This window comes from Bubalus bubalis, chromosome 17, assembly GCF_019923935.1.
Source record: "Bubalus bubalis isolate 160015118507 breed Murrah chromosome 17, NDDB_SH_1, whole genome shotgun sequence".
Lineage (NCBI taxonomy): Eukaryota > Metazoa > Chordata > Mammalia > Artiodactyla > Bovidae > Bubalus > Bubalus bubalis.
The window spans coordinates 29117455-29144939 of record NC_059173.1 but is presented as its reverse complement, the minus strand read 5'-3'; the positions used below and the strand labels follow the sequence as shown (position 1 = coordinate 29144939).

The 27485-nt window shown below is 39.0% G+C and overlaps 1 protein-coding gene across 1 annotated transcript in view; it reads left to right on the top strand.

The window, feature by feature from the left end:
- Window positions 1–10037: 10037 nt before the first annotated feature.
- The window catches only part of ASIC5 (acid sensing ion channel subunit family member 5), a 37922-nt gene continuing 20474 nt past the window's right edge, over window positions 10038–27485 (top strand). The window contains exons 1-6 of the mRNA XM_044930381.1: window positions 10038–10116; window positions 10711–11017; window positions 21610–21847; window positions 22470–22595; window positions 25395–25544; window positions 27267–27414. Of these exons, the coding sequence (XP_044786316.1) occupies window positions 10038–10116; window positions 10711–11017; window positions 21610–21847; window positions 22470–22595; window positions 25395–25544; window positions 27267–27414 (1048 nt within the window). The remainder of the gene's footprint in view (window positions 10117–10710; window positions 11018–21609; window positions 21848–22469; window positions 22596–25394; window positions 25545–27266; window positions 27415–27485) is intronic.

The following is a 27485-nucleotide window of genomic DNA, read 5'->3' as shown; positions in this document are numbered from 1 at the left end:
TTCATTTGTTGAGCCAATGTTTGTTGCTAAGTCTCCATATCCCCTGCCCTTACACACATTAATGAATATATAGAAGAAATAAGTATTAACCTTTGATATTAATCACGTTAGACCTTAGGCTAAGTAAATTCTTTCCTTAACTAAAACCCACTACACCCTCACCCTATAGGAATGTAACTTTATTTGGGTGGCGTCTGTTTTAAGAATAATCACCCCTGGAGAAATAAGTGTCCTGGTTGACTGACCGCTGTCACAAGGAGAGGGTCATAAATTGTCAGCAGGCCCCCTGGCCAGAAGATGATGTAACACCCCTAAGACCTCTGTATACATTTGTATGAAGCACCTGACTTTGATAAAAGTCAGGACTGCTGACCCCGAGTGACTTTTGCATAACATCTCAGTGTATAAAAGTAGACCATGGAAAATAAAGAATTGGGATCAGTTCCTCGAAAGACTGGTCTCCCCATGTCTCTCTCTCACTCTGGCTGAGTCTCCATCTGGAGCGCGGAACCCACCATGCTTACTAATTATGCCTGGACTTCTAAGATCCGACCGGGGAGGCCTCAGTGTCTCCTCTCCTTTGGGAGAACGGAAGGACGCCTGCGGCCTACGTAAGTGGTGCAAGCTTTTTGTCTTGAAGTTTTATTGGTCCCCCGCGTAAACCAAGCTACTCAGCCTCTTTTCTCCACTGAATTTTCCTACTGAGCTATCCTCATTCTATTACTCTTTATATCTTTGATGAATAAATAATTAAATAGGTCGCCGACGCCGTCCCCACTTCGAATACCCTGGATCAGCTGGGGCTGGACCCCGGCAGAAAAGGTGCATTTACAAAGAAGGAATATGACTGGCCTCCCTTAACCAGGCGATCAAGCTTCCTGCCATCAATGATACAAGAGACTGAGGTCACATGCTCCTTGATCTGATGCTTTGTGAGGAATACCAACCCCCGAGTGGTTCTCCAGGGACCTTAAGTACCTGACCTGAGCCTAATTATGAAGAAGAAACTGTACAACCCTGACTTGAGAGACATTCTGCAAAACATCTGGAATGAATTCCTCAAAACAGCAATATGATGAGAAGACAAAAAAATAAACTAATGGCTAGGGAACTGTTCTGGATTAAAAGTTAATGAATAAAAATGATAAGGAAATAAAATCCATGATCCTTGAAGGGATTTTGGATTAGGAAATAAAATATTATAAAATTCGACTGGGGAAAAATTTGGAAATATTCAGTATAGAATGAGTATTAAAATATACTGCGGCATCAAAATTAAGTTTCCTGAGTGTGATTTTTACATCATATTTACACAGGAGGGTGTCTTTTTTCTTAAGCAATAAGAGGATGGATTTTATTCCTTTATTTAACAAGGAAGATAAAGCAAACGTGAGAAAATGTTAAAAATGAATAGATTATGGTACAGTATATAGGTACTCATTGCACAATTTATGCAATTTTAAGTTTGTACTTTTCAAAATAAAAGTACAAAATTAATGACAATAATTTTCATGTATCATGATAGCATGCACATAATGAAAAAAGTACAAGGCTAGGACAGACTTTGTATTCATTCAACATATTTGTTGACTATCTCTTACTTACCAGTTATTTTTCTACCCAGTTGGGTAAACAACAACAAAAAAGAAACAAAGAACCCTGCTATCACGGAATTTACTTTCCTTCTCCTCTTGTCTGGGTGAGGGTGGAGGTAGCAATGAGGCTTGGACTTGGTGGTAACATAAGTTTCCTTTCTGTGACAAATGCTATCATTTTAAATATGTGAATTTATTTGCTTTTAATAGATACGATATAGTAGCTAGTTTCTTTCATTTAGTGTTTTATAAAAAAATATATATATATACTGTAACAAATACAAAAACACTAACCCACAATGCTTACACACAGGGCACAACAGAAAATAGCAGCTCTGTTTTTGTGTTAATACAAACCCAAAGCAAAATAGAATTATTTATTGTTTTTGTCCAGTTAGTCGAGTCTGATTCTTTGTGACCCCGTGGACTGCTGCGTGCCAGGTTTCCCTGTACTTCAGCATCTCCCTGAGTTTACTCAAACTTACATCCATTGAGTCAGTGATGTCATCCAACCATCTCATCCTCTGTGGCCTCCTTCTCCTCCTGCCCTCAATCTTTGCCAGCACGAGGGTCTTTTCCAATAAGTCGGTTCTTCGCATCAGTTGGCCAAAGTACTGGAGCTTCAGCTTCAGCATCAGTCCTTCCAATTAATATACAGGGTTCATTTTCTTTAGGATTGACTGGTATGATCTCCTTGCAGTCCAAGGGACTCTCAAGAGTCTTCAAACACCACAGTTTGAAAGCATCAGTTCTTCAGTGTTCAGCCTTATTTATGGTCCAGCTCTCACATCTGTACATGACTACTGGAAAAACCATAGCTTTGATTAGATGAAACTTTCTTGGCAAAGTGATGTCTCTGCTTTTTAATATGCTATTAGGATTCTCATAGCTTTTCTTCCAAGGAGCAAGCATCTTAATGTCATGGCTGCATTAACCATCTGCAGTGATTTTGGAGCCAAAGAAAATGAAACCTGTTTCCACTTTTTCCCCATGTATTTTCCATGAAGTGATGGGATCATATGTCGTAATTTTAGTTTTTTGAATGTTGAGTTTTAAGCCAGCTTTTTCACTCTCCTCTTTCACCCTCATCAAGAGGCTCTTTACTTACTCTGCACTTTCTGCCATTAGAGTGGTATCATCTGCATATCTGAGGTTGTTGATACTTCTTCCAGCAATCTTGATTCCAGCCTGTCATTCTGCATAATGTACTCTGCATTTAAGTTAAATAAGCAGGGTGATAATATACAGCCTTGACATACTCCTTTCCCAATTTGGAACCAGCCAGTTGTTCCATGTCTGGTTCGAACTGTTGCTTCTTGACCTAATACAGGTTTGTCAGGAGGCAAGTAAACTGGTCTGGTACTCCCATCTCTTGAAGAATTTTCCACAGTTTGTTGTGATCCACACAGTCAAAGTCTTTAGTGTAGTCAGTGGAACAGAAGTAGAAGTTTTCCTGGAATTCCTTTGCTTTTTCTGTGACCTAAAGAATGTTGGCAATTCCATCTCTGGTTCCTCTGCCTTTTATAAATCTAGCTTGTACATCTGGAAGTTCTCTCTTTACATACTGCTAAAGCCTTCTTTTGGAGAAGGCAATGGCAGCCCACTCCAGTACTCTTGCCTGGAAAATCCCATGGATGGAGGAGCCTGGTAGGCTTCAGTCCATGGGGTTGCTGAGTCGGTCGGACACGACTGAGCGACTTCACTTTCACTTTTCACTTTCATGCACTGGAGAAGGAAATGGCAACCCACTCCAGTGTTCTTGCCTGGAGAATCCCAGGGATGGCGGAGCCTGGTAGGTTGCCGTCTGTGGGGTCGCACAGAGTCGGACATGACTGACGTGACTTAGCAGCAGCAAAGCCTTCTTTGAAGGATTTTGAGTATTACCTTGCTAGGATGTGAAATGAGTACAATTATGTGGTAGTTTGAACATTCTTTGGCATTGCCTTTCTTTAGGATTGGAATTAAAGCTGACCTTTTCTAGTCCTGTGCCCACTGCTGAGTTTTCCAAATTTGCTGTCATATTGAATGCAGCATTTTAAAAGCATCAACTTTTAGGATTTAAAACAGCTCAGCTGGAATTCCATCTGTTCCACTAACTTGGTTTATAGTAATGCTTCCTAAGGCCCACTTGACTTCACACTCCAAGTTGTCTGGCTCTAGGTGAATGACTATATCATCTTGGTTGTCTGGGTCATTAAGACTTTCTTCTATAGTTCTTCTGTGTATTCTTGCCACCTCTTCTTAATCTCTTCTGCTTCTGTTAGGTCCTTGCCATTTCTGTTCTTTATTGTGCCCATTTTTGCATGAAATGTTCACTTATTATCTCCAGTTTTCTTGAAGAGATCTTTAGTCTTTCCCATTCTATTGTTTTCCTCTATTTATTTGCAGTGTTCACTTAAGAAAGCTTTCTTATCTCTCCTTGCTATTCTCTGGAACTCCACATTCAGATGAGAATATCTTTTCCTTTGTCCTTTGCCTTTCACTTCTCTTCTTTGCTCAGCTGTTTGTAAGGACTCTTCAGACAACCACTTGCCTTCTTGCATTTCTTTTTCTTTGAGAAGGTTTTGGTCACCACCTACTGTGCAATGTTACAAAACTCTGTCCATAGTTCTTCTGACTCTCTACCAGATCTAATCTCTTGAATCTATTCTCACCTCCGCTGTATAATCATAAAGGATTTCATTTAAGTCATACCTGAATGATGTTTTCCCTACTTTCTTCAATTTAAGCCCAAATTTTGCAATAAGGAGCTGATGATCTGAGCCACAGTCAGCTCCAGGCTGGCTGTATAGAGCTTCTTCATCTTCAGCTGCAAAGAATATAATCAGTCTGATTTTTGTATCAACCATTTGGTGATGTCAATGTGTAGAGTCATCTCCTGTGTTGTTGAAAGAAGGTGTCTGCTATGACCAGTGTGTTCTCTTGGCAAAACTCTGTTAGCATTTGCCCTGCTTCATTTTGTACTCCAAGGCCATATTTGCCTTTTACTCCAGGTATCTCTTGAATTCTTACTTTCGCATTCCAATTCCCTACGATGAAAAGGACATCTTTATTTGGTCTTAATTTTAGAAGGTCTGTTAGGTCTTCATAGAACCATCCAACTTCAGCTTCTTTGGCATTAGTGGTTGGGGCATAGATTTGGGCATAGACTTACTGTGATGCTGGTTTGCCTTGAAAACGAACCAAGATAATTCTGTCTTTTTTGAGACTACATCCAAGTACTGCATTTTGGACTCTTTTTTTACTATGGGGGCTATTCCATTTCTTCTAAGGGATTCTTACCCACAATAATAGATATAATGAGAGAAAGTATTTGTTAAGATATGCTAAGCTGTGAGTTTGCTTTATATTTTCCTTTCCAAGATTATTAAGAAGAGTGTCTTAAAATAATACAAGAAAAGGTATTTTTTACATTGTCTTCCTTTGCAGAACGTACAGTCATTATCAAATCTGTATAAATCTAAAAAAGTTGTGCATTACTATTAATAGTTATGCATTTCCCTAAAGAGAAAGTAAAAGTTTTAATTCAAAGGTAAACTTCAAAGTAGCTAAAGATCATCTTTTTGATACCTTTAGATGTAGGTCGATTCAATGGGATCAAAAATTTTATTAAAAACACATAAGATTTGGGGCTTTTCTGGTGGTGCACCGGTTAAGACTCCACGCTTCCTATGCAGGGGGTGCAGGTTCAATCCCTGGCCAGGAAACTAAGACCCCACATGCTGTGTGGCAAAAAAACAAGCAACAACAACAAAAAAAACCACATAAGATTTTTTTGAAAAATAGAATAAAAATGTGTCTGTATAACGAATGTGGTACCAGAATATACTTCTTTAGACACTGCACAAAATTCTTAATGTTGCTTATGCTCTGAATTCAAATGCAAGGGCAGAGAAAATGCTCTCCCCCACCATCCACTCTATTTCACCTTTTGTATTTATCAGTAGTAATGAGTGGTTTTCTGCTGCTGATACTATTGGTGCAAGGGTGGGAGATAACAATAATTTAGAAATCTCTGGACTCCCTCTGAATTTGATTTTGTCTGTTCATGAGCATGTTAAGGGGTGGTGATGGGAGAAATCCGGAGATCCGCTCTTTTGCCAAAGGCCCTTGCTATGCAAATCAAGGGCAGTGGGCAGGGCAAGCAGAAGGAAGGGAGTGGGAGGTTCTGTGTTTTCACTGAGCTGCTTAAAGAGGTACATTAATTAACAAAGAAGAAACCAGAGGCACTTCCGAGATGGATGGTGGCTTAGATTTCACACAAGGACGTGATGAAGCAAACGGGGGCATTTCCTCAACGAGACAAAGATTGAGTTCAAATTTACTACCAGCTGCTGATAGAGGAAAGTGACAGTGAAATATTTTTAAAACTGAGCAGAGAAGGAGAAAAGGAAGCAATGTTGGAAAGGCCATCCTAAAGTAGAAGAGAGAGGAGGAGGTGTCAGAGCAAGCAGGCCAGAGCAACCACAGTCTTCAATTGTGTCACATGTGAGGAATACACACAAAAATAAGAGGCTTTTAAAATGCTGTTCTCTATCAAGTAAAGGGTAGGCAAAACAAGAGAAGTCTTGGCAACCTTCTTTGCTTCCTATCTGTTTCACTCTTCTTTCCTCTTTGCACTGAGGTCTTATGTGGAAGTAGCCAGAAGTTGTGAGCAAGAGGGAGAGGAAGTGAATACATGAAAGGGACTTTAGGAATGTTCTAGTGGGAATTTCCCTGGTGGTCCAGTGGTTAAGACTGTGCCTTCCAATGCAGGAGGTAAAGGTTTGATCCCTGATCAGGGAGGTAAGGTCTCACATGCCTCGGGATCAAAAACAAAACAAAACATAAAACAGAAGCAATATTATAAAAAAATTCAATAAAGACTTGAAAAAAATGTTCCACATCAAAAAATTTTAAAAATCAAAAAAAGAAATATTTCTAGTTATGCCTGCCTGCTTGCATGCTCAGTCACTTCAATTCTGTCTGACTCTTTGCTGCTCCATGGATGTAGCCCCCTAGGCTTCCTGGTCCATGGGATTCTCCAGACAAGAACACTGGAGTGGGTTGCCATGCCCTCCTTCAGGGGATCTTCCTGACGCAGGGGTTGAGCGCACAGCCCCTGTGCCTCGTGCACTGGCAGGCAGATTCTTTACTGCTGAGCTACCAGGGAAGCCCTGGTTATGCCTGAGCCTTCATTAAATTATGATGCAGATAAAATGTGGCTTTGGAGGCTATCTTTCTCTCTCTTGATTTCCCTTCCAGCATTTTCCCCCCAGGGTACCCACTCCCAGTTTTATTACTGCCCCCCACCTGGCCTGCCCTTTCCATGTTGGCACCATCACCTACCAGTCTGTTCCCAAACTGAAATCACCCAGTGAGTCTGCCCCTAAAAGTTCAGACAGTGAGCAACTGACAAGACATGAACAGGTAACCTCCAGGAATGCTGCGGAAAGATGCTCAGAAGAAGAAAAGAAGGAGGACATGCAGGGGAAGGAAAAGTGATCAGGTAAGTGAGCAGCATCTGGATTTTAACAGACTGTAACTGAAGCTGTCATTAACCCCAAAGGAGAGCCCTCTAAGGGAGAAATTCATACGTTAAGATTGACCCTCTTCCTGAAATTTTTAATTTCATGGTTATGGAAGTCATCCCAGGAGTTTCATTTACATCTCTTGAAATTTCTTAGTTTGCTTCCGTATAAGAATAGTTTCAACTTAGAGTCCTGAGTTTCCAAGAAAATACATGTAACACATATGTTAAAGGTTAGTGATCATATGAAATGCTACCATGGCAACTCTAAAAGGCTTTAAGTAGTAATACAGGCAGTTCCTCAGTTCTGTCAAGAGGTGGTGCCGTTTAAACACAACAATGCATAGTCTCCAGTTTATTATTTAATATAATAAATGCTTATAATTCCTCAGAATTGTTCCTATGAACAAATAACCAGCCTTTGTGCTCGATTGAGTTTGAATGCTTTCAACAACCATTTCCTCTCAAGGAGATATTTTTCTGGGGTTTTATTTTGTCATTTTCATTTGATTATTATTTCTGTTTAAAACCTTCATCAGCTATTTAGAAAGAAAATTCAACAAGGAAAAGACATCTTTATCCCCACAAATTTCAGTCCAACTGCATTTTAATTCAAAGTGATGTAAAGAGAGGTGGAAATAAAGACCAAGAAGACTTTCTCCCGGGTGAGTCTTCAGAGTCACGTAGCCTGTTCAGGGGGATTCTAAAACCACAAATATATGTAGGGATTGTCCCTTTAGTTCTGAGAAAATGGTTTCCTTAATTACACTTTTTGGTTTCACTCTGCCAGCTTCTCATGAGTCCACGGAGGCCCATAGCTGGTTCTGCCAGTGTGTTCAGCTTGCTGGTTATGCACTTTATGAGGCAAAGCATAGCAACACAAACATTTAAATTGCGCCCACGTTTTATAGCCTCAACTGCTGTATTTTATATAAAGGCCACAAAATGAGTATGGTTATTGATGGAAATTGGTTAGACCTCAAGGACTCCTGCTTATTGAAATTGGAGATGGAGCAGTTTGAGAAATCAAACACCCAGGCTAAGAAAGGTGGGTAAGGAGTAAAATCCTCAGAACAGGTAGGATTTTTATCTGTAAAAGCCAGAAATTAACAAAGGAAAAGGAGGTTATATTTTCATTGGGGAAATTTGATTTCCAATATTACTTGGATATACTATAAGTAATACAGTTTCTGTTACCTAGGAAAAGTGTTATTTTGTATGCAGGAGTCAAATATATGTGGTTTTAAAATATCCTTGTATACCAGAATCTGTTTTTGTACTTTTATTTATTTGGTTTCTATTTATCATGTGCCTACAATTTTTATATTAAAATACAGCAAAACTTATTTGATGTTCTTTAGAATGCTTCTGTAAAGATCAATATTCAATGCAAGGGCCACTTGCAATAATTACAAAGTATCCATTTCAGTGGGAAAGTAAGAAGTTTCTTGCTTTGTAGACTGGTAGACTCCTTATTAAACAAATTCTAATCTTCCTCACAGTAATACATGACCTTGTTGCTCCACTATCCATCCAAAAATATTTTTAAGAATTCTTTTAAAGCCCTAGCAAATGATGGAGAACACCCCAGGAAGTCAGAGCAGTTGTCAAGAAGTAGATTTATAATAAATGAGCTGAGTTTTGGCAGAGCTACTTAAAACTTACATTTTTCAGAGTAATGTTTACAACCAGAAACACTGCAGTTGACCGATTACTGATTTCTAGATCACTCTTCCCTTGTGGATGGAAGGGCATCAGGTTCCTCGAGACTGAATTGTCCTTCTGTCAGAGTCAATTCCGCACATGTATTGTAGCTAATGGATAAATAGTATGTAAACAAACATTATTAAGTTTATTTTGCTCATCAGTAATAATAACAAAAGCTTTTCATACATTTCTGATTTTGCTCTGGAGCTATGTAGTTACTATAAATACACATATTTAGGGACTTCCCTGGCAGTCCAGTAAGTTAAAATTCTGCTGTTCCACCGCAGGTGGCATGAGTTTGATCCCTTGTCAGGAAGCTGAGATTCCACATGCAGGAATATATGTATATAAAGAAAATGTGCTATGCTCAGTAGCTTCAGTCATGTCCAACTCTTTGCGACCTGTGGACTGTAGCCTGCCAGGTTCCTCTGTCCATGGGATTCTCCGGGCAAGAATACTGGAGTGTTGCTGTGCCCTCTTCCAGGGTATCTTCCCGAGCCAAGAATTGAACCCATATCTCCAGCGCCTCCTGCACTGCAGGCAGGTTCTTTACCCACTGAGCCACCTGGGAACCCCCATATATATATAATAAGTATGTATTAATATATAACCACATGACAGGATATATATATATATATATATATATTATATATAACCTGTTTAAAATTCAAAAAATTTTAAAAAACCATTCGTGGAGATATTATAAGATCTTAGTACAAAGTCAAGCTAATCAGACTAATACATAATTTCCTGCTCAGTGTACAATCTGTGTAAAACAATCATAAAATAATTTGTAATTTTGCCCTAATGCTTTGCAGATGAGATAGAGTCCCTTAGAAAATGTTCATAGGTGTCTTTATGTATCATTGTATATCCCATAACTTAAACTTAGTTAATTGATTAGAGACCTGGGGAATGTTAACTAATGATTTAATGAAACCTTTTGGAAATTAATTAATTTCCAATAAATTAATTAATTTCCAAAAATTTCCAATAAACACAATAAATTAATGTTGATTAGTTGACAGAAAGAATACTTCCTGAACTGAAACAAAGGATATAAGTTAATTCAGCTAATCATGAGCATTTGCAAGACTTAGAACTCATCTCTCTTTATTTATTTATTTATTTATTTTTGGCTGCCCTGGGTCTTTGTTGCTGTCTGGGCTTTTCTCTAGTTGCGGTATGTGGGCTTCTCATTGCAGCAGCTTCTCTTGTTGTGGAGCATGGGCTCTAGTGTGCACGAGCTTCAGCAGCATGTTGAGTTCAGTAGTCACATCTCCCGGACTCCAGAGCACAGGCTCAGTAGTTGTGACACAAGAGTTTAGTTGCTCCACGGCATGTAGCCTCTTCCCAGATCAGGGACTGTACCCATGTGTCCTGCATTGACAGGAGATCCTTTACCACTAAGCCACCAAGGAAAGCCCAAGAACTCATTTCTTAAATGAGAATTTTAGACATGAAACTTTTCCATCTACCACATCACTACCAAATTAATAGAAAAACACAAGCTGCTAATGTGAATTGAGTACTTACCATGGTCTGGGTGAGGTGCCAACCTATCCCCAGGTGTTTTTTATTTAATACAACCAACTCATGAGGCAGAGAATATTTTTCCCATTTGACTAAAGAGAAATACACTATTAGAATAAGAAATGGGCTAAAGTAAGTTTGCATTAACTAGAGGCATTCTCTCATGAGAGGCCTCACATACTTATTAGATCTCTATAGTAGACACTTCTTGACTCCTGAAGAATCTGTGCAACTCAAGATGAATTTTGAGTCCTTATGTGTACACATAAAAGGGGAGCATGTTTAAAGTCATGTGAGTTGTGTTTTTCACATACAGTGCTAGGTTTTCCTAACTTATTGCTTGTTTTGTCTTTGGTTGAATTTAAGGACTCTTGGAAAAGATCAAGCTCTACCTTTCAAAGAAAACTTTGCCACCTCACACTAACCGTAGGAAGTTTGACCATGACTTTGCCATCTCTACTTCCTTCCACGGAGTCCACAACATTGTCAGAAATCCGAGTAGGATTCGCAAGGTGATCTGGTTGCTGGTGGTCCTAGGCTCCATCAGTCTCCTCATCTGGCAGGTATACAGCCGTCTCGTCAATTACTTCAGGTGGCCCACCACGACATCTATGGAGGTACAGTATGTGGAGAAGATAGAGTTCCCAGCTGTGACCTTCTGCAATTTAAACAGGTAAAAACTACACTTTTAATAAGTCTCTGTAACTTTGCTAGGTATAATCTTCCTTGGATGACTGAAATAGTTTATTGTGTGCTATTTAATATACACAAAACCACTCGTGGTCTTAAATTGTCTTAAAAACAGAAATGTTGGGTGCTAAGAAGCTTATTGATTTCTTCTCTATTTTCCTTTTTTTCTTCCTTTTTTCCCTCCACAATTATATGCTAGGCTAAGCACCAAACCCTGTGGTTAAACAGATGTACAAGTCTTTATCCTTGCATTTAAAAAGTTTATTTCAATTAGCCAAAAAGAGAGAAACATCAGCAATCACAATGCAATATATGGTGACTGTAGATTACATGAAAGGTATGTGCAAGGACTCTGCAAGCACAGAGGACAGACAGGTGACGTCCCTGTCTAGGTGTCATGGAGTGTGAGTGTCGAAAGGTGGCCAGGCAGTTTATAGGGGGAGATGAGGAATAACTTGAAGATACAGGAAAGCACTGTGCTAAAGTTGGAGATGTGAAATGTTCCCATGTGTTCAGGGTGAGATGTTTATTGTGATAGGAACATGCCCAGCTCCATCGGCATGTGACCTGTGCACACCCTTGGTTCAGCACACTGTTGCTATTGCACCCTTGACCACAACTCCCTCCAGAGATCTGCAAGTCCCTGATTGTGTACCAGGTCTCCTGTGGGGAGTAGGGAGGGAATTTCCCCATGAGGCCATTCATGAAAACCCTTGTTACTGCCTGTGGTCAAGCCTGAAATTCTGTACATGGGATTTTCACCTAGCAGGTGGGGGAGGTGGTTTCCTTCAGATTCACCACTAATCAGCTATTTGGCCATGGACAAATCACTTCACCTTTTAAAGTTTCAACTTCTGTGTGTACAAAATGATGTAATATCTACTTCATGCATTTTCTGTTACAGTAGTTCATGTGGTATATACACCATTTTGTCTCATCCCTGGGGTGGTTCTTTGGACAGGAGTTCAATGTGTGTGTGTTAGTCACTCAGTTGCATCTGACTCTTTGCGACCCCATGGACTGTAGCCTGCCAGACTCCTCTGTCCATGAAATTCTCCAGGCACAAATATTGGAGCGGGTTGCCATTGCCTTCTCCAGGGATCTTCCCAACCCAGGGATCGAATCTGGGTCTCCCACATTGCAGGCAGATTCTTTACCATCTGAGCCACAAGGGAAGCACCGGGGTTCAATATATAGTTGATATTACAGCATGTGTAATAGTTAGATTGATTTCAAGATATGTGTCAAGGTGCCAAAGAGTAAAACAAAATCAAAGGCCCCACAAAGATATCCAATATGGTTGCACCATACTGTATTTTAAATGGCATGTGTTCTTTTTTAAAATATTATTTATTTAAAAACTTTTTAATTTATCTACTTGTTTTTGGCAGCACCAGGTCTTCATTGCCGTGTGTGGGTTTTCGCTAGTTGCAGCCGGTGGGAGGCTGCTCTCTAGTTGCAGTGCACAGACTTCTTATTGTTGTGGCTTCTCTTGTTGTGAAGCACAGGCTCTAGGGTGGATGTGCTCAGTAGTTGCATCTTCTAGGTTCTGGAGCGTGAGCTCAGTAGTTGTGATGCATGGGCTTAGTTGTCCTGCCACACATGGGATCCCAGAGCAAGAACTGAATTCATGTCTTCTGCATTGGCAGGCAGTTTTTTAACCATTGGACCACGAGGGATGTCCAAATGGTATACTGTCTAACAAAAGCAAGGCTGGTTGAAGATAGCCATTATTAAAAAGAAATTGCACATATCATTTTGAGTATGCCAGTGTGAGCACCTTAACAGAAATTTTCCCGAGAGAAACAACCATAACTGGTACATTTTACTCAAAAAAACAACCATTTAGAAGCTAATCATCAAAATATAGAAGTAACTCCTACAACTCAGTGAAATATTATTAGTGGTAAAAAAAAGAAAAAAAGCTATCAAGCCATAAATAGATGGAGGAATCTTAAATAACAGTCAACATAAATTGTCCAACTTAGATATCAGACTTCAGTTCAGTTCAGTTCACTCGCTCAGTTGTGTCCGACTCTATGCGACCCCATGAACTGCAGCACGCCAGGCCTCCTTGTCCATCACCAACTCCCGGAGTTCACTTAAACTCATGTCCATCAAGTCAGTGATGCCATTCAGCCATCTCATCCCCTGTTGTCCCCTTCTCTGCCTGCCCCCAATCCCTCCCAGCATCAGGGTCTTTTCCAATGAGTCAACTCTTCACATGAGGTGGCCAAAGTATTGGAGTTTCAGCTTTAGCATCAGTTCTTCCAATGAACACCCAGGGCTGATCTCCTTCAGAATGGACTGGTTGGATCTCCTTGCAGTCCAAGGGACTCTCAAGAGTTTTCTCCAACACCACAGCTCAAAAGCATCAATTCTTCAGCGCTCAGCTTTCTTCACAGTCCAACTCTCACATCCATACACGACTACTGGAAAAACCATAGCCTTGACTAGATGGACTTTTCTTGGCAAAGTAATATCTCTGCTTTTGAATATGCTATCTAGGTTGGTCATAACTTTCCTTCCAAGGAGCAAGCATCTTTTAATTTCATGGCTGCAATCACCATCTGCAGTGATTTTGGAGTCCAAAAAAATAGTCTGACACTGTTTCCACTGTTTCCCCATCTATTTCCCATGAAGACCAGATGCCATGATCTTAATTTTCTGAATGTTGAGCTTTAAGCCAACTTTTTCACTCTTCTCTTTCACTTTCATCAAGAGGTTTTTTAGTTTCTCTTCACTTTCTGCCATAAGGGTGGTGTCATCTGCATATCTGAGGTTATTGATATTTCTCCTGGCAATCTTAATTCGAGCTTGTGCTTCTTCCAGCCCAGCGTTTTTCATGATGTACTCTGCATAGAAGTTAAATAAGCATGGTGACAATATACAGGCTTGATGTACTCCTTTTCTTATTTGAAACCAGTCTGTTGTTCCATGTCCAGTTCTAACTGTTGCTTCCTGACCTGCATATAGGTTTCTCAGGAGGCAGGTCAGATGGTCTGGTATTCCCATCTCTTTCAGAATTTTCCACAGTTGATTGTGATCCACACAGTCAAAGGCTTTGGCATAGTCAATAAAGCAGAAATAGATGTTTTTCTGGAACTCTCTTGCTTTTTCCATGATCCAGCAGATGTTGGCAATTTGACCTCTGGTTCCTCTGCCTTTTCTAAAACTAGCTTGAACATCTGGAAGTTCACGGTTCATCTACTGCTGAAGCCTGCTTTGGAGAATTTTGAGCATTAATTTACTAGAGTGTGAGATGAGCTCAGTTGTGTGGTAGTTTGAGCATTCTTTGGCATTTCCTTTCTTTGGGATTGGAATGAAAACTGACCTTTTCCAGTCCTGTGGCCACTGCTGAGTTTTCCACATTTGCTGGCATGTTGAGTGCAGCACTTTCACAGAATCATCTTTCAGGATTTGAAATAGCTCAACTGGAATTCCATCACCTCCACAAGCTTTGTTTGTAGTGATGCTTTCTAAGGCCCACTTATCTTTCCAGGATGTCTGGCTCTAGGTGAGTGATCACACCATCATGATTATCTGGGTCGTGAAGATGTTTTTTGTACAGTTCTTCTGTGTATTCTTGCCACCTCTTCTTAATATCGTCTGCTTCTGTTAGGTCCATATCATTTCTGTCCTTTTTCAAGCCTATCTTGCATGAAATGTTCCCTTGGTATCTCTAATTTTCTTGAAGAGATCTCTAGTCTTTCCCATTCTGTTGTTTTCCTCTATTTCTTTGCATTGATCGCTGAGGAAGGCTTTCTTATCTCTCCTTGCTATTCTTTGGAACTCTGCATTCAGATGTTTATATCTTTCCTTTTCTCCTTTGCTTTTTGCTTCTCTTCTTTTCACAGTTATTTGTAAGGCCTCCTCAGACAGCCATTTGCTTTTTTGCATTTCTTTTCCATGGGGTTGGTCTCAATCCCTGTCTCCTGTACAATGTCACAAACCTCCATCCATAGTTCATCAGGCATTCTGTATATCAGATCTAGTCCCTTATATCTATTTCTCACTTCCACTGTATAATCATAAGGGATTTGATTTAGGTTATACCTGAATGGTCTAGTGGTTTTCCCCACTTTCTTCAATTTAAGTCTGAATTTGGCAAGAAGGAATTCATGATCTGAGCCACAGTCAGCTCCCGGTCTTGTTTTTGCTGACTGTCTAAAGCTTCTCCATCTTTGGCTGCAAAGAATATAATCAATCTGATTTCGGTGTTGACCATCTGGTGATGTCCTTGTTTAGAGTCTTCTCTTGTGTTGTTGGAAGAGAGTGTTTGTTATGACCAGTGCATTCTCTTGGCAAAACTCTATTAGACTTTTCCCTGCTTCATTCCACATTCCAAGGCCAAATTTGCATGTTACCACAGGTGTTTCTTAACTTCCTTGTTATGCATTCCAGTCCCCTATAATGAAAAGGACATCTTTTCTGGGTGTTAGTTCTAAAAGGTCTTGTAGATCTTCATAAAACCGTTCAGCCTCTTCAGCGTTACTGGTTGGGGCATAGACTTGGATTACTGTGATATTGAATGGTTTGCCTTGGAAACAAACAGAGATCATTCTGTTGTTTTTGAGATTGCATCCAAGTACTGCATTTTGGACTCTTGTTGACCATGATGGCTACTCCATTTCTTCCAAAGGATTCCAGCCCACAGTAGTAGATCTGAGTTAATTCACCCATTCCAGTCCATTTTAGTTCGCTGATTCCTAGAATGTCGACATTCACTCTTGCCATCTCTTGTTTGACCACTTCCAATTTAGCTTGATTCATGGACCTGACATTCCAGACTCCTATGCAATATTGTTCTTTACAGCATTGGACCTTGCTTCTATCACCAATCGCATCCACAACTGGGTATTGTTTTTGCTTTGGCTCCATCCATTCATTCTTTCTGGAGTTATTTCTCCACTGATCTCCAGTAGCATATTGGGCACCTACCAACCCAGGGAGTTCCCCTTTCAGTATCCTAACATTTTGCCTTTTCATACTGTTCATGGGGTTTCCAAGGCAAGAATACTGAAGTGGTTTGCCATTCCCTTCTCCAGTGGACCACATTCTGTCAGACCTCTCCACCATGACCCATGCATCTTGGGTGGCCCCACATGACATGGCTTAGTTTCATTGAGTAGACAAGGCTGTGGTCTGTGTGATCAGATTGGCTAGTTTTCTGTGATTATGGTTTCCATGTGTCAGCCCTCTGATGCCCTCTCTCAACACCTATCATCTTACCTGGGTTTCTCTTACCTTGGACATAGGGTATCAGACTTAGCAGACATCAAATCAGCTATTATAAATACAAATAACTGAAGAAACTGTGATTGAAGACATAAAGGAAGATATAATGTCTCATCAAGCAAACAATATCAGTAAGGACAGAAATTATACAAAGAACCAAAGGGACATTCTGGTTTTGAAAAGTGTATTACTGAAATGAAAAATTCACTACATCCATTAAGGGACTAAGCAATAGGTTTGAAGTGGCTGAAGAAAGAATCAGTGAACTTGAAGATAAATTAACAAAGTATGTGAGCTGAGAAACAGAGAGAAAAACTAATGAAGGAAAATGAAAAGGGCCTCAGAGAAATGGGGATACTAAAAAACATAAAAATATATGTAAAATGAGAGTACCAGAAGGGGAGAGAAAATACAGTGGAAAAATTTCTTTTTAATATAATGTGTCAAAACTCCCCAAATTTGCATAAAAATGTATCTTTAAAATGAAGATAAAATAAAAACATTCAGAGAGAATTCATTCCAGCAGACCCATCATACAAGAAATACTAAAAAGTTGTTCAGACTTAAAGCAAGTGAACTCAGAGAGTTTTCAAATCCATATGAAAAACTAAAAGCACCTGTAAATATACTTTTGCAATTTTAAAAGACATTATAAATGTGTGTTTATTCTTCTTTCTTCTCTTGCTTGTTTTAAAATGCAAGTGTGTAATACTTAGGCTCATAATACCTATAGATCACTCTATTTAACAGCAGATTACACACTCTTCTCATGTGTGCATGCAACACTTTCTAGGGCAAGTTGTAGCAAGACCATAAAACCAGCTTCAATACATTTAGAAGATGTGCAATCATTCAGAGTATGTTTATCAACTACAACAGAGTGAAATAAGTAGTCAATAATAGGAAGAAATTTGGGATATTAACTAATATATAGATATTACACAGCACACACGAAATAACCATGAAAGAAAAAAGTCACATGGTGTTAGACAACACTCTGAGATGAATGGGAAAACACACAGCGTACCTAAACTTACATTTGCAACTCAAGCAGTGCTGATCGGGAAATGCATGGATTAAAAAAAGAATGATCTCAAGGAAAATATTTAATACCCTATAATTTAAGTACTTTCATGGTTTTAGTACGGGGAGGGAGGTGGGGGGGGGTTCAGGATGGGGAACACGTGTACACCCGTGGCAGATTCATGTTGATGTATGGCAAAACCAATACAATATTGTAAAGTAATTAAAATAAATAAATTTAAATTAAAAAATAAAATAAAATACTAAAAAAAAAAGTTTATTTTGCATAATCCAAATCTCAAGTCAATGATTTAAACTCTGATGTTGGATGGTGGCATTAAGAAAAAGCTGATAGTGTACCCTGCAGTTAGATATAGTTAATATCCAGATGAAAAATGAGATTCAATAGTGTAGAAACTAAAATTGTAGAAGAGGAAAATTATGAATTATAAGAAAATTACTCTTTCTTAGGTAGCGAGTAATACACCATCAGTACTGTGGTGGTTAGAGACATCTTCAACTCTCAAAGTATGATTTTACAAATAGATACTTTGAATATCAGTTCACCAGCATCTCACCAACACTCTTTAGCAAATGACTGATGGATCAGGAAAAGAACTTAGGTTGCGAACTCCCCTGTTCTCACAGCCAGTGGTCTTCAAACATTTTCCCTCATGTCCCATATAAAGGAAGTTTGAAAACTATGTATTTCAGTGGCAAATTTTAAATTGGCAGCTAAAATTTTAACCATAGCTTTAAATAACTTAATGTCTTAGTTTTAGGAGATCAAAAAAAAATATTATGAGATAAATAAATATTATGAGAAAAAATATGATAAGGATTGACTATTAAGAATATTTATGATTTTCTAAATATTTAATTACTTCATTGATAAAAATCATGTAAATTTTAACCTGTGTACATTTTTTAATTGGAGAAGGAAATGGCAACCCACTCCAGTATTCTTGCCTGGAAAATCCCATGGATGGAGGATCCTGGTAGGCTACAGTCCATGGGATCGCAAAGAGTCGGACACGACTAAGTGTCTTCACTTCACTACACTTCACATTTTTTAATATTACAGTAATCTGGGATTTGCACACAACAACCCAGTTTCATTTAAAATAATGTGCAGGAAATCCAAAAAAGAATGAGTATATATATATATATATATATACACATACAGGTAATTTGCTTTTGTGTACAGTAGAAATTAACAAAATGTTATAAAGCAACTATACTTCAATAAAAAATTTAAAACCCTATTTTTTAGTAACTCAGAAAATAAAAATGAAATGACAAATTTTATCATATTACTTCAACTTTTCTCAATTCAGAGGATCCAGTAGGGGCTCAAATATCCTATGTTTAATGCCAAGCTTCACCCTAGCCAGAAATATGTGCATAACAGGACAAGACAAAGTTTAAGGAGCTTTGATTAATTCTTAGAGGAGTCTTCCACCAGTGTTTGCCTTTGTTACGGGCCTTGAGATTGCTATACACCAGGTGCATTATATGCTAAGATTTGTAATGATTGACAGGTAAGAGCTCTTTCATAAATTGGAGAAGAATCCTTGTGGGTGTTTCTTTTTAAATGCTGAGTTAGAGCAGAGGATCTGGAAATTGATTCTAACACACACACACTTGGATCTATTTTGATGGAGCTCAACAAAGGACTGAGTGAGGCATCAATGTGGACTTGAAAGGAAGCTTACTCATTTGGGTCATATAATTTGGGGAAATGTACTTAGAGGTATTAACACACCCAAGAAAGACGGGTTTAGTAATTGGTTATCAGTTATTAAACTGTTTAAACATATTGATGTATTTTTATTGTTTTGTTTTACTAGACTTATCAGTATAGGAAATGGAAGAGTAAGACAAGGTTTCTGACAAATTATATTTGGAAGAGTTTTGGAGCTTGAATTGAAGTTGAAAATAAACTTGGAGCAAAACACTTAGATTTTACGCTAAACAAAATGTCTCACAAGATTTATCACTTCCTTTGTTCCAAATAATGTTGGACTTTATTCACTAAATTTAATTCATCCACCTAAATTACTCTATGATCTAACTATTAATAGTATAAAAAATAGTTCTAAAATAATGTTCTAAAATGCTCTCCTCTTTAACCTTTTACTATATTGTGCTCAGACCTCCTACACCTGTAATAATTTCTTCATTTCTCTGCATAATCATCATGAAAAGAATGCAGTGAACATTGTATGAGGTGGTGTAGGATTCCAAGATCTCAGGGCTTTGGAGCAGACCCTTGGTCCCCTGTCAGTCAGAGTTAGAAACCTGAAGCCAGTCAAAGGTTCATCCCTCCGTTTAGAGCAAACACTTCTTCTTCACAAAATCTGTTACTAGTGTAGGTTTTTAACTCCCCAAAAGATCACTAAAAACACTTTTGCCCAAGAAAATCAAGGTTGTTAAATATATTCTAGTTAGATAAAATACCACAAGGGTGGAGGCTTAATAGTGTCTCTTAAGAAAAAGGAGGTCAAAGAGAATATTTATAGGGTTCTGGGACCTAGGTCAGCGGTTTTAAGAGAGGTCTTGCAAGGCTTAGAGCTAGTTACATAAGGTATTCTATTAAAAACTGGTCCAAAGAAGCTGTTTTGCATCTCTAAAAGGATATGCTGTTGGTTTGGTTGTCTTTTTTTTTTTCCTGTTTTTGGTTTTGTGTATGTCCCACCTTGACTGAGAAAGGGTTTAATGTGACTGTCCTGAGAATGAAAAATTACATTACAGATAATACAAAGGGAAAGTGAAAATAAAATATAGATTTTGTGACATAGAAGCAAAGTCACACACAAACCATGCACCGCGTGGTCCTGTATGCTCACCAAGAATGACATGAAAGTCGCTCTTTGTGACCCCATGGATTATACAGTTCATGGAATTCTCCAGGCCAGAATACTGGAGTGGGTAGTAGTTCCCTTCTCCAGGGGATCTTCCCAACCCAGGGATCAAACCCAGGTCTCCCACATTGCAGGCAGATTCTTTACCAACTGGGTATGTATTTTATTCCATGCTGTCTGGCATCTGAATTGAGGAGAGGAAGTTTGTTCCATTTCAGATTGTGTAATAATATAATATAATATCCAAAATATGAAAATCACATTTTGAAAGAAGTTAAGGTATGAAAATAAAGAACCATACAGAATGCAAAGCAGAACTTGTCCAGCAAAATAGAAGAATTACAAGGCACTTATTAGGGCAAACACATTACTTCTGCTTTGATTGCCAGCAAGTTGCTTTGCCAATAATGAGGCTTTTATTTAATAAATATTTACCTTACACTCTTCTAAATATGTTAGGAAAAGTAGTTTAATCATCTAAATGATTGTTTGACGTGTTATTAAAATATATCAATATATTAACCTTCATCATTGTTGTATTAACAAATACCAGTTTCATAAGTGAGGAAGTGTGACAGTGAGATGGAAAAGGGCACTGTCATAGCCTTAGATGCCTGTGACAATCAGGGCTCCATCCAAGAAGCAGAACCACTGTGAATGGCAGAAAACCAGGGGTTTATTATAGGGATTCAGCCCACTGAAACATAGGGGCTGGGTAAGCAGTCTTTGCAGGTCTGTTGCCTCTGTTTCTGGTGTTGGATCTAAAGTCAACAGGATCCGTGACTAGAAAGGGAGATAAATTTGAAATGAAGGAAACAAACATGAGCTGGGAATGCGTGTTTCATCTCTGATCCTGGTGGTGCCGGTGACCCGCAGGAGGAGTTGGCATCTTTTTCAGATTGCACCCGTGCTTGACCCAGGAGCAGAAGCTGTCTGAGGAGACTGGACAGGGCTGGGGGAACTGCCCAGTGCAGACAAGCTGGGGTTGCAGATCCACATACACAATGTACAGAACAACCACAACTCCACTCTGCAATGAACTGCAGGTTGTAACCAGATGCAGACAAGAGGGAGAGGTTTAGCAATGCAGTTGAGGCAGCCACACAGATTCAGCATAGAGCACAGCGGGGCTTGGATGTGAACCCTGGAAATCTGATTCCTATAGTGTTAACAGTTCCTAATATCTCTCTCAGTGTTGGGTGAAGATCCATTTGGATGTATCCAGAGCAAGGTCTGGAAGGTATTCTAGGTAAATGAAACTATATGCAGAAATTCAAAGTAAATTGCAGCAGGTGACAAAGACCTCTTAGTAATCCAGTTTTGCTTGAATGTATTACAAATGAGGGAAAATATAGGAGATAGGAGGAGAAGATGATAGAGTTCAGATACCATCTTTGAGATAACAACAAGTGTTTATTATTCTAAATAGTGCCTTTATTCCCACAAATAGGTTCCAAGCAGAAGCTGCAGCCACATTTGGCATTATTTTTTTCTTATGGAATATTGTATCCAAAGTCCTTCATCTTCAGGAAATCAGTACCAATTCTACTGGCTCTAAAGAGGCTATTGATTTCCTTGCAAGTGAGCGAAACTTCAGCATTACAGAGTTTGTCAAGGAAAATGGTTTTTATCTCAACAGCAGCACATTGTTAGAATGTGAATTTTTTGGAAAGCCATGTGGCCCAGAGGTAATGTTGAAATATTTCTTCAAATTTCATCAATATAACAAGCTACTTCTTCATATTATTTTGCATTGAGGTAAAGTTTACTCCCATGCAGAATCAGTTTAAATTTGCTCCAAGATCACATGTCCTTAGCTCAGCCTTATGGTATCAGGAGGTGTGAATACACATGGGACATGCCTCCTTTTTCATACAGTTATATAGGGAAAGATAGAGGACAGAAATATTTGGTGATATTTCTTGCAGGATTGTCCTTAAAGGGAAACCCCTATCTGTGGGTCCAAGTCCCACCTGAGGATTCTACCAACCATAGGTTGAGCTGTACTGTGGTGGGTATTTATTTTAAAACAATGTGTCTATGAAGTTCAAATCCCTGTTGTTCAAGGGTCAGCTGCATATGAAAATGTCTCAACTAGATAATCAGATACAAATTGACAGGTGCATTTTACAAAAAAATGAAAACTGTTTTTGGAATGCAGACTAAAATCGCCAGATTTCTATTCTTCCTGCTGTTTTTGCCTTCTCACTCAGCAGTATGATTAAGAAAAGAAAGTATAGGCATTTAAACTTTGAAAGGACCAAAATACTCACCCGATTGTGTTTTCTTTGGTTTATTTTCATATTGGAGGATTTTGCACATGTCTTCACTGAATATGGAAACTGTTTTACCTTTAATCATGGTGAAAATATCCAAGCAAAGGAAAAAGTGAGTGTTTCTGGAAGAGGCTTACACTTGCTCTTCAATGTAAATCAGGTATTGAATTTCTTTAAACTTCACCAAGGTTTAAGGCAAACAAGAATGCACAGGAGTTTCAGGACGCTGTGCCCTGTTGAATCGTTCCCACAAGTCTTTTTTTTGTTTGTTTGTTTGTTTAATTAATTTAGTCAAGACTCCCATGATGAAAATACAGACTTGGAGATTGAAAAGGTACAGTTTAGAGGAATAACCTGGACATTTTTAGCTGTATTACTTACTGTCATTTTTATGACACTGGAAATGTTCATGTCACAAAACAAGGAAACTAAAGATTTCTAAATCTCAATGTGTATAGTAATTTAAGAAGACCTATGAATTTTTAATGTTCAGATGATGTTTAGATTTTCATGAAAATAGGCAATATGTTTTAGAAAGAAGCCATACAGAGATATTTGACAAACCATAGAAATCTATAGTCTGAAAAAGTGATGAAAAATATTGCTTTGCAAAAATATTGTATCAGTGGGCTTTGCCTAAGCCAGTTTTGTAAATTTGTAATTGGTGTAAGTAGATTCTAAGTGTTTAGACCTAGGTGGCAGCTGTCCAGGCTCCTTAGAAATTCAGAGGTGTTCCTTCAAGACTACCTGATGTAACTCTCACCCAAAGCTGATCCTCACCCTCTATCTTGCACAATCATTTGTAGTGTTACACACTTAGAGGTATTCCATTGTTATGATTTGGTAAATGAAGATTTGAAATGCTATTGAATGAAGTATTCAGAATCACACAATTAATGGTAGAGATGAGAAATAAAAGTAGCATCCCTGAATTTCACCAAACTACTCCCCAGTCCAAATGAACAAGGCAATTGATTACTTTCCAGGAATTTCTGCTAAGCCATGCTTCGTAGTTTCCCCTGTATTCCATTCAAGAGTCCACAGCACTGCACATTGCGATACACACAGCCAGGATTGTATATCTAGTTCATTGATATTTTCAAGTTATTTAAATATAAGCCATATGTTCGCTTCAAATATTATATAATAACTTCTACAAGCTAAAATTTCCCCCAGTGTTTTTAGGGCGCAATTAAAATCTGCAAATTCAGTGCAAAGTTCAATAAGTAAATAGAGCTGAGATATTTCTCCAGACTAGCAGTTAAGTGTTCCTTAGAGAGTTACCGTGGGCCTAGGAGAAATAGGGTCCTGAGTATCAAACGCAAGTTTATTGTTGTTACATGTGCAGTTAACCTGTTCACAAGAAAAATCATCCTAGTCCCTCATCAAGGCCACCCCTTCTCCTTATAGCTTGAAATTATAACTAATAAAGTCACCAGAAGTTTGATCTTAAATTTCTTTTGACCCTCTGACAAATCAGCTGCTTTGGGTCCTGCCTTTTGGAAGTCGAACTGCATCTGGTGCTCATGTCTGCACTGGTGGGGTTCATTTCAGCTGTGCTCACTGCTGTGGGTTGGTGAAACAGGCTCACTCTGACCCCTCCTTGGGAGTGTGCTCTTCCTGCCTCAGAGTCACAGGAATAAACACAGTTCAGTCGCTCAGTCGTGTCCGACTCTCTGCGACCCCATGAATTGCAGCACGCAGGCCTCCCTGTCCATCACCAACTCCCAGAGTTCACCCAGACCCACGTCCATTGAGTCAGTGATGCCATCCAGCCATATCATCCTCTGTCGTCCCCTTCTCCTCCTGCCCCCAATCCCTCCCAGCATCAGGGTCTTTTCCAATGAGTCAACTCTTCGCATGAGGTGGCCAAAGTGCTGGAGTTTCAGCTTCAGCATCATTCCTTCCAAAGGAATCCCAGGGCTGATCTCCTTCAGAATGGACTGGTTGGATCTCCTTGCAGTCCAAGGGACTCTCAAGAATCTTCTCCAACACCACAGTTCAAAAGTATCAATTCTTCGGCACTCAGCTTTCTTCACAGTCCAACTCTCACATCCATACATGATCACAGGAAAAACCATAGCCTTGACTAGACGAACCTTTGTTGGCAAAGTAATGTCTCTGCTTTTGAATATGCTATCTAGGTTGGTCATAACTTTCCTTCCAAGGAGTAAGTGTCTTTTAACAGCATGCCTCCAAAAGCCCTTTCTGATCCTAATCATGAAGAACTACTGGCTTCTTAGGAAAAAAAAGAGAAACAATAAATCAGGAATTTGGTTTTATGATAATATATGAAAGCCAACCAAGAAACCTAACCAATAAAGCAAAGCTTGAGTTCCTGAAATGTAAGCTTTTATGTAATGAACAATTACATATATATATATATATATATATATATTTGTTTTCTTGTAAAAAATTCTTTATCTGACATAAGATTTACAGAAGAAAAGCACTAGTGCTAAAGAAGTAGTATAAGTCTTCACTTTTAGGAGAAAATAAATTTGAATTTTAAGTCAGGCCAAATATTTTAATTGCAAAGAGAAGCAGAGGGCCAAAGGATTTTCTGAGACAAATAAGTAAAGAGAACAGCCAAGGAGAAAGAAACTTAAGAGGCAGGTGAGGAGAGGGCGAGGGGAACCAGGTGGCTGACAGTCAGTATACGATATATTCCGTATTTCTATTCAAATTGCAACAGGCAAGAGGTGACCCGGAGAAAATGGCCAAGGCCTTGATGTGTAGTTTAACTGTGAAAAGTCGGTCTTTAGGTGTTTAATTTTCACAGCTTTTATATAAAAAGAGATCTCATATTGACATGAAGTATTTGATTTTTAAGTTATTCAAATGCTATCACAAGATGATAAAAATCAGTCTTGAACTCTGCACAAAATTCTGCACAAACTCATGTTGTACATAATTGACATCAGTTTGTAATCTGGGAAGAAATACTTGTTTGTTTCAGGAGGAATTTACTGATGACCCAACCCTTGGCTTTGTCGACGCTGGGATCACCTTTGTTATCCATTCACCCATGAAGGTGCCGCAGTTTGATGGTTTGGGCTTGTCCTCACCAGTGGGAATGCATACACGGGTGACCATCCGCCAGGTGAAGGTAAATATCAAATAAAGACGTACATATAATCACAAAATTCGGAGTCTGAGGGAACTCTGACCCCCAGCTAATCAGAGGAATGCAAAGCTTGGCACATCAAGAAGCAGTGCCGGTGTCTGCCTTTCCTTCTTCCTGATAAATAGAGACTGTGTCCGTCAGTGGGGTAATGATCCCATAAATACATAATAACACATTTCATTAGAAACTCTTTTCTCTTCCTGCATTTCAAACATCGCCAGAAATTCAACAGTTTCAGTTCAGATACTTTTCCATTACTGGGAGGCTCAAAAACAGCAAATTCACAGATACAGTTTAAGTAAGTGCTGGAAAGCTCAGCAAACCCAAGTCAACTTTGAATTTTATTTGAGTTGAAAATGGACATTAAAAAGGAAGTCCATGTGGCTGAACTGTACTTTTTCTCAATAGGACTTTGTAGGAAGGAAAAAGTCAGTGGGCAGAGCAGGTCTTAGAATCCCAGTGTCTGACAGGTTTCCACTTGGCAGCCCCTTGCTCTTAATTTTCTGGATTAACTTCCTGTATTTCCATCTCCTCTCTGCACATTGAGGGCCAAGGTCTAGTGTTTCCTTTCACAGTTACTCTGTTGTTGTTCAGTCTCTCAGTCATGTCTGACTCTTTGTGACCCCACGGACTACAGCATTCCAGGCTGTCCTTCACCATCTCCCAGAGCTTGCTCAAACTCATGTCCATTGAGTTGGTGACGCCCTTCAGCCATCTCAGCCTCTGACACCATCCAACCATCTTCTCCTTCTGCCCTCAATCTCTTCCAGCAGCAGGGTCTTTTCCAATGAGTCGGCTCTTCTCATCAGGTGGCCAAATCACAGTTACTTTGAGGTTTAAGTGAAATAATGTAAAGAAAACATTACCATATTGCCTGGCACATATTAGGTACTCAGTAAAGGATCTTTGGTGGGACTAAACCACCACCAAAGGATCTTTTCTTAATTGAAGTTTAGTTGATTTACAATGTTGTGCTAATTTCTTCTGTACAGTAAAGTGATTCAGTTATACATATATATTTATATATATATATATATACATATATACACACATTATTTTTACATTCTTTTCCATTATGATATATCATGGGATATTGAATATAGTTCTTTGTGTTATACAGTGGGACCTTGTTGTGTATCCATCCTATATATATACTAGTTTGCATCTGCTAATCCCAAACTCTCAGCCCATTTTCTCCCAACCTTAGCAACCATAAGTCTAGTCTCATGTTTTGATTCTCTTTTAAAGGATCTTTTTGTGTGTATAATTTTGGTTGCCGTTTTGTGAGTGGGTTGATGAATATGCTAAAATATATCAAAAAATTATTTTTTTTCCTTGTAGGAGTTCAGTTTTAAAGCACTTTGTCTGATTTTATTGATGTACCTACAGGTACAGGCATCACTGACTCAATTGACATGAGTTTGAGCAGACTCCAGGAGATGGTGAAGGACAGGGAAGCTTGTCATGCTGCACTTCATGGGGTCTCAAAGAGTCAGACGCGACTGAACAACTGAACAACACAGAGCATTTAGGGCGGACACTAAAGGGCAAACAGTAGACTTAACTTCAGGGGTTTTCAGGTTAATAGAGTAGGCATAGTGGACAAATGTAGTCAACTAAAGAATATCAAAGGCTTGAGAGAAAAGGAAAGGGATGTATTGAGTCAGACAGATCTCCTGACCCAGGTGTTTATTTTGTCTTAAGACAGTCCATCAGGAATACCCTTGGGGAGAATGCAATCCCCACATGAAACTGCAGAACTTCAGGACCTATAGCACCTCCGGCTGTTTGCAGGAATGCAAAGCTTGGCACATCAAGAAGCAGTGCGGATGTCTGCCTTTCCTTCTTCCTGGTAAATAGAGGCTGTGTCCTGTTCTGTAACTCTTTACTTAATCTGAAACATGGAAATAAATGTATCAGAAA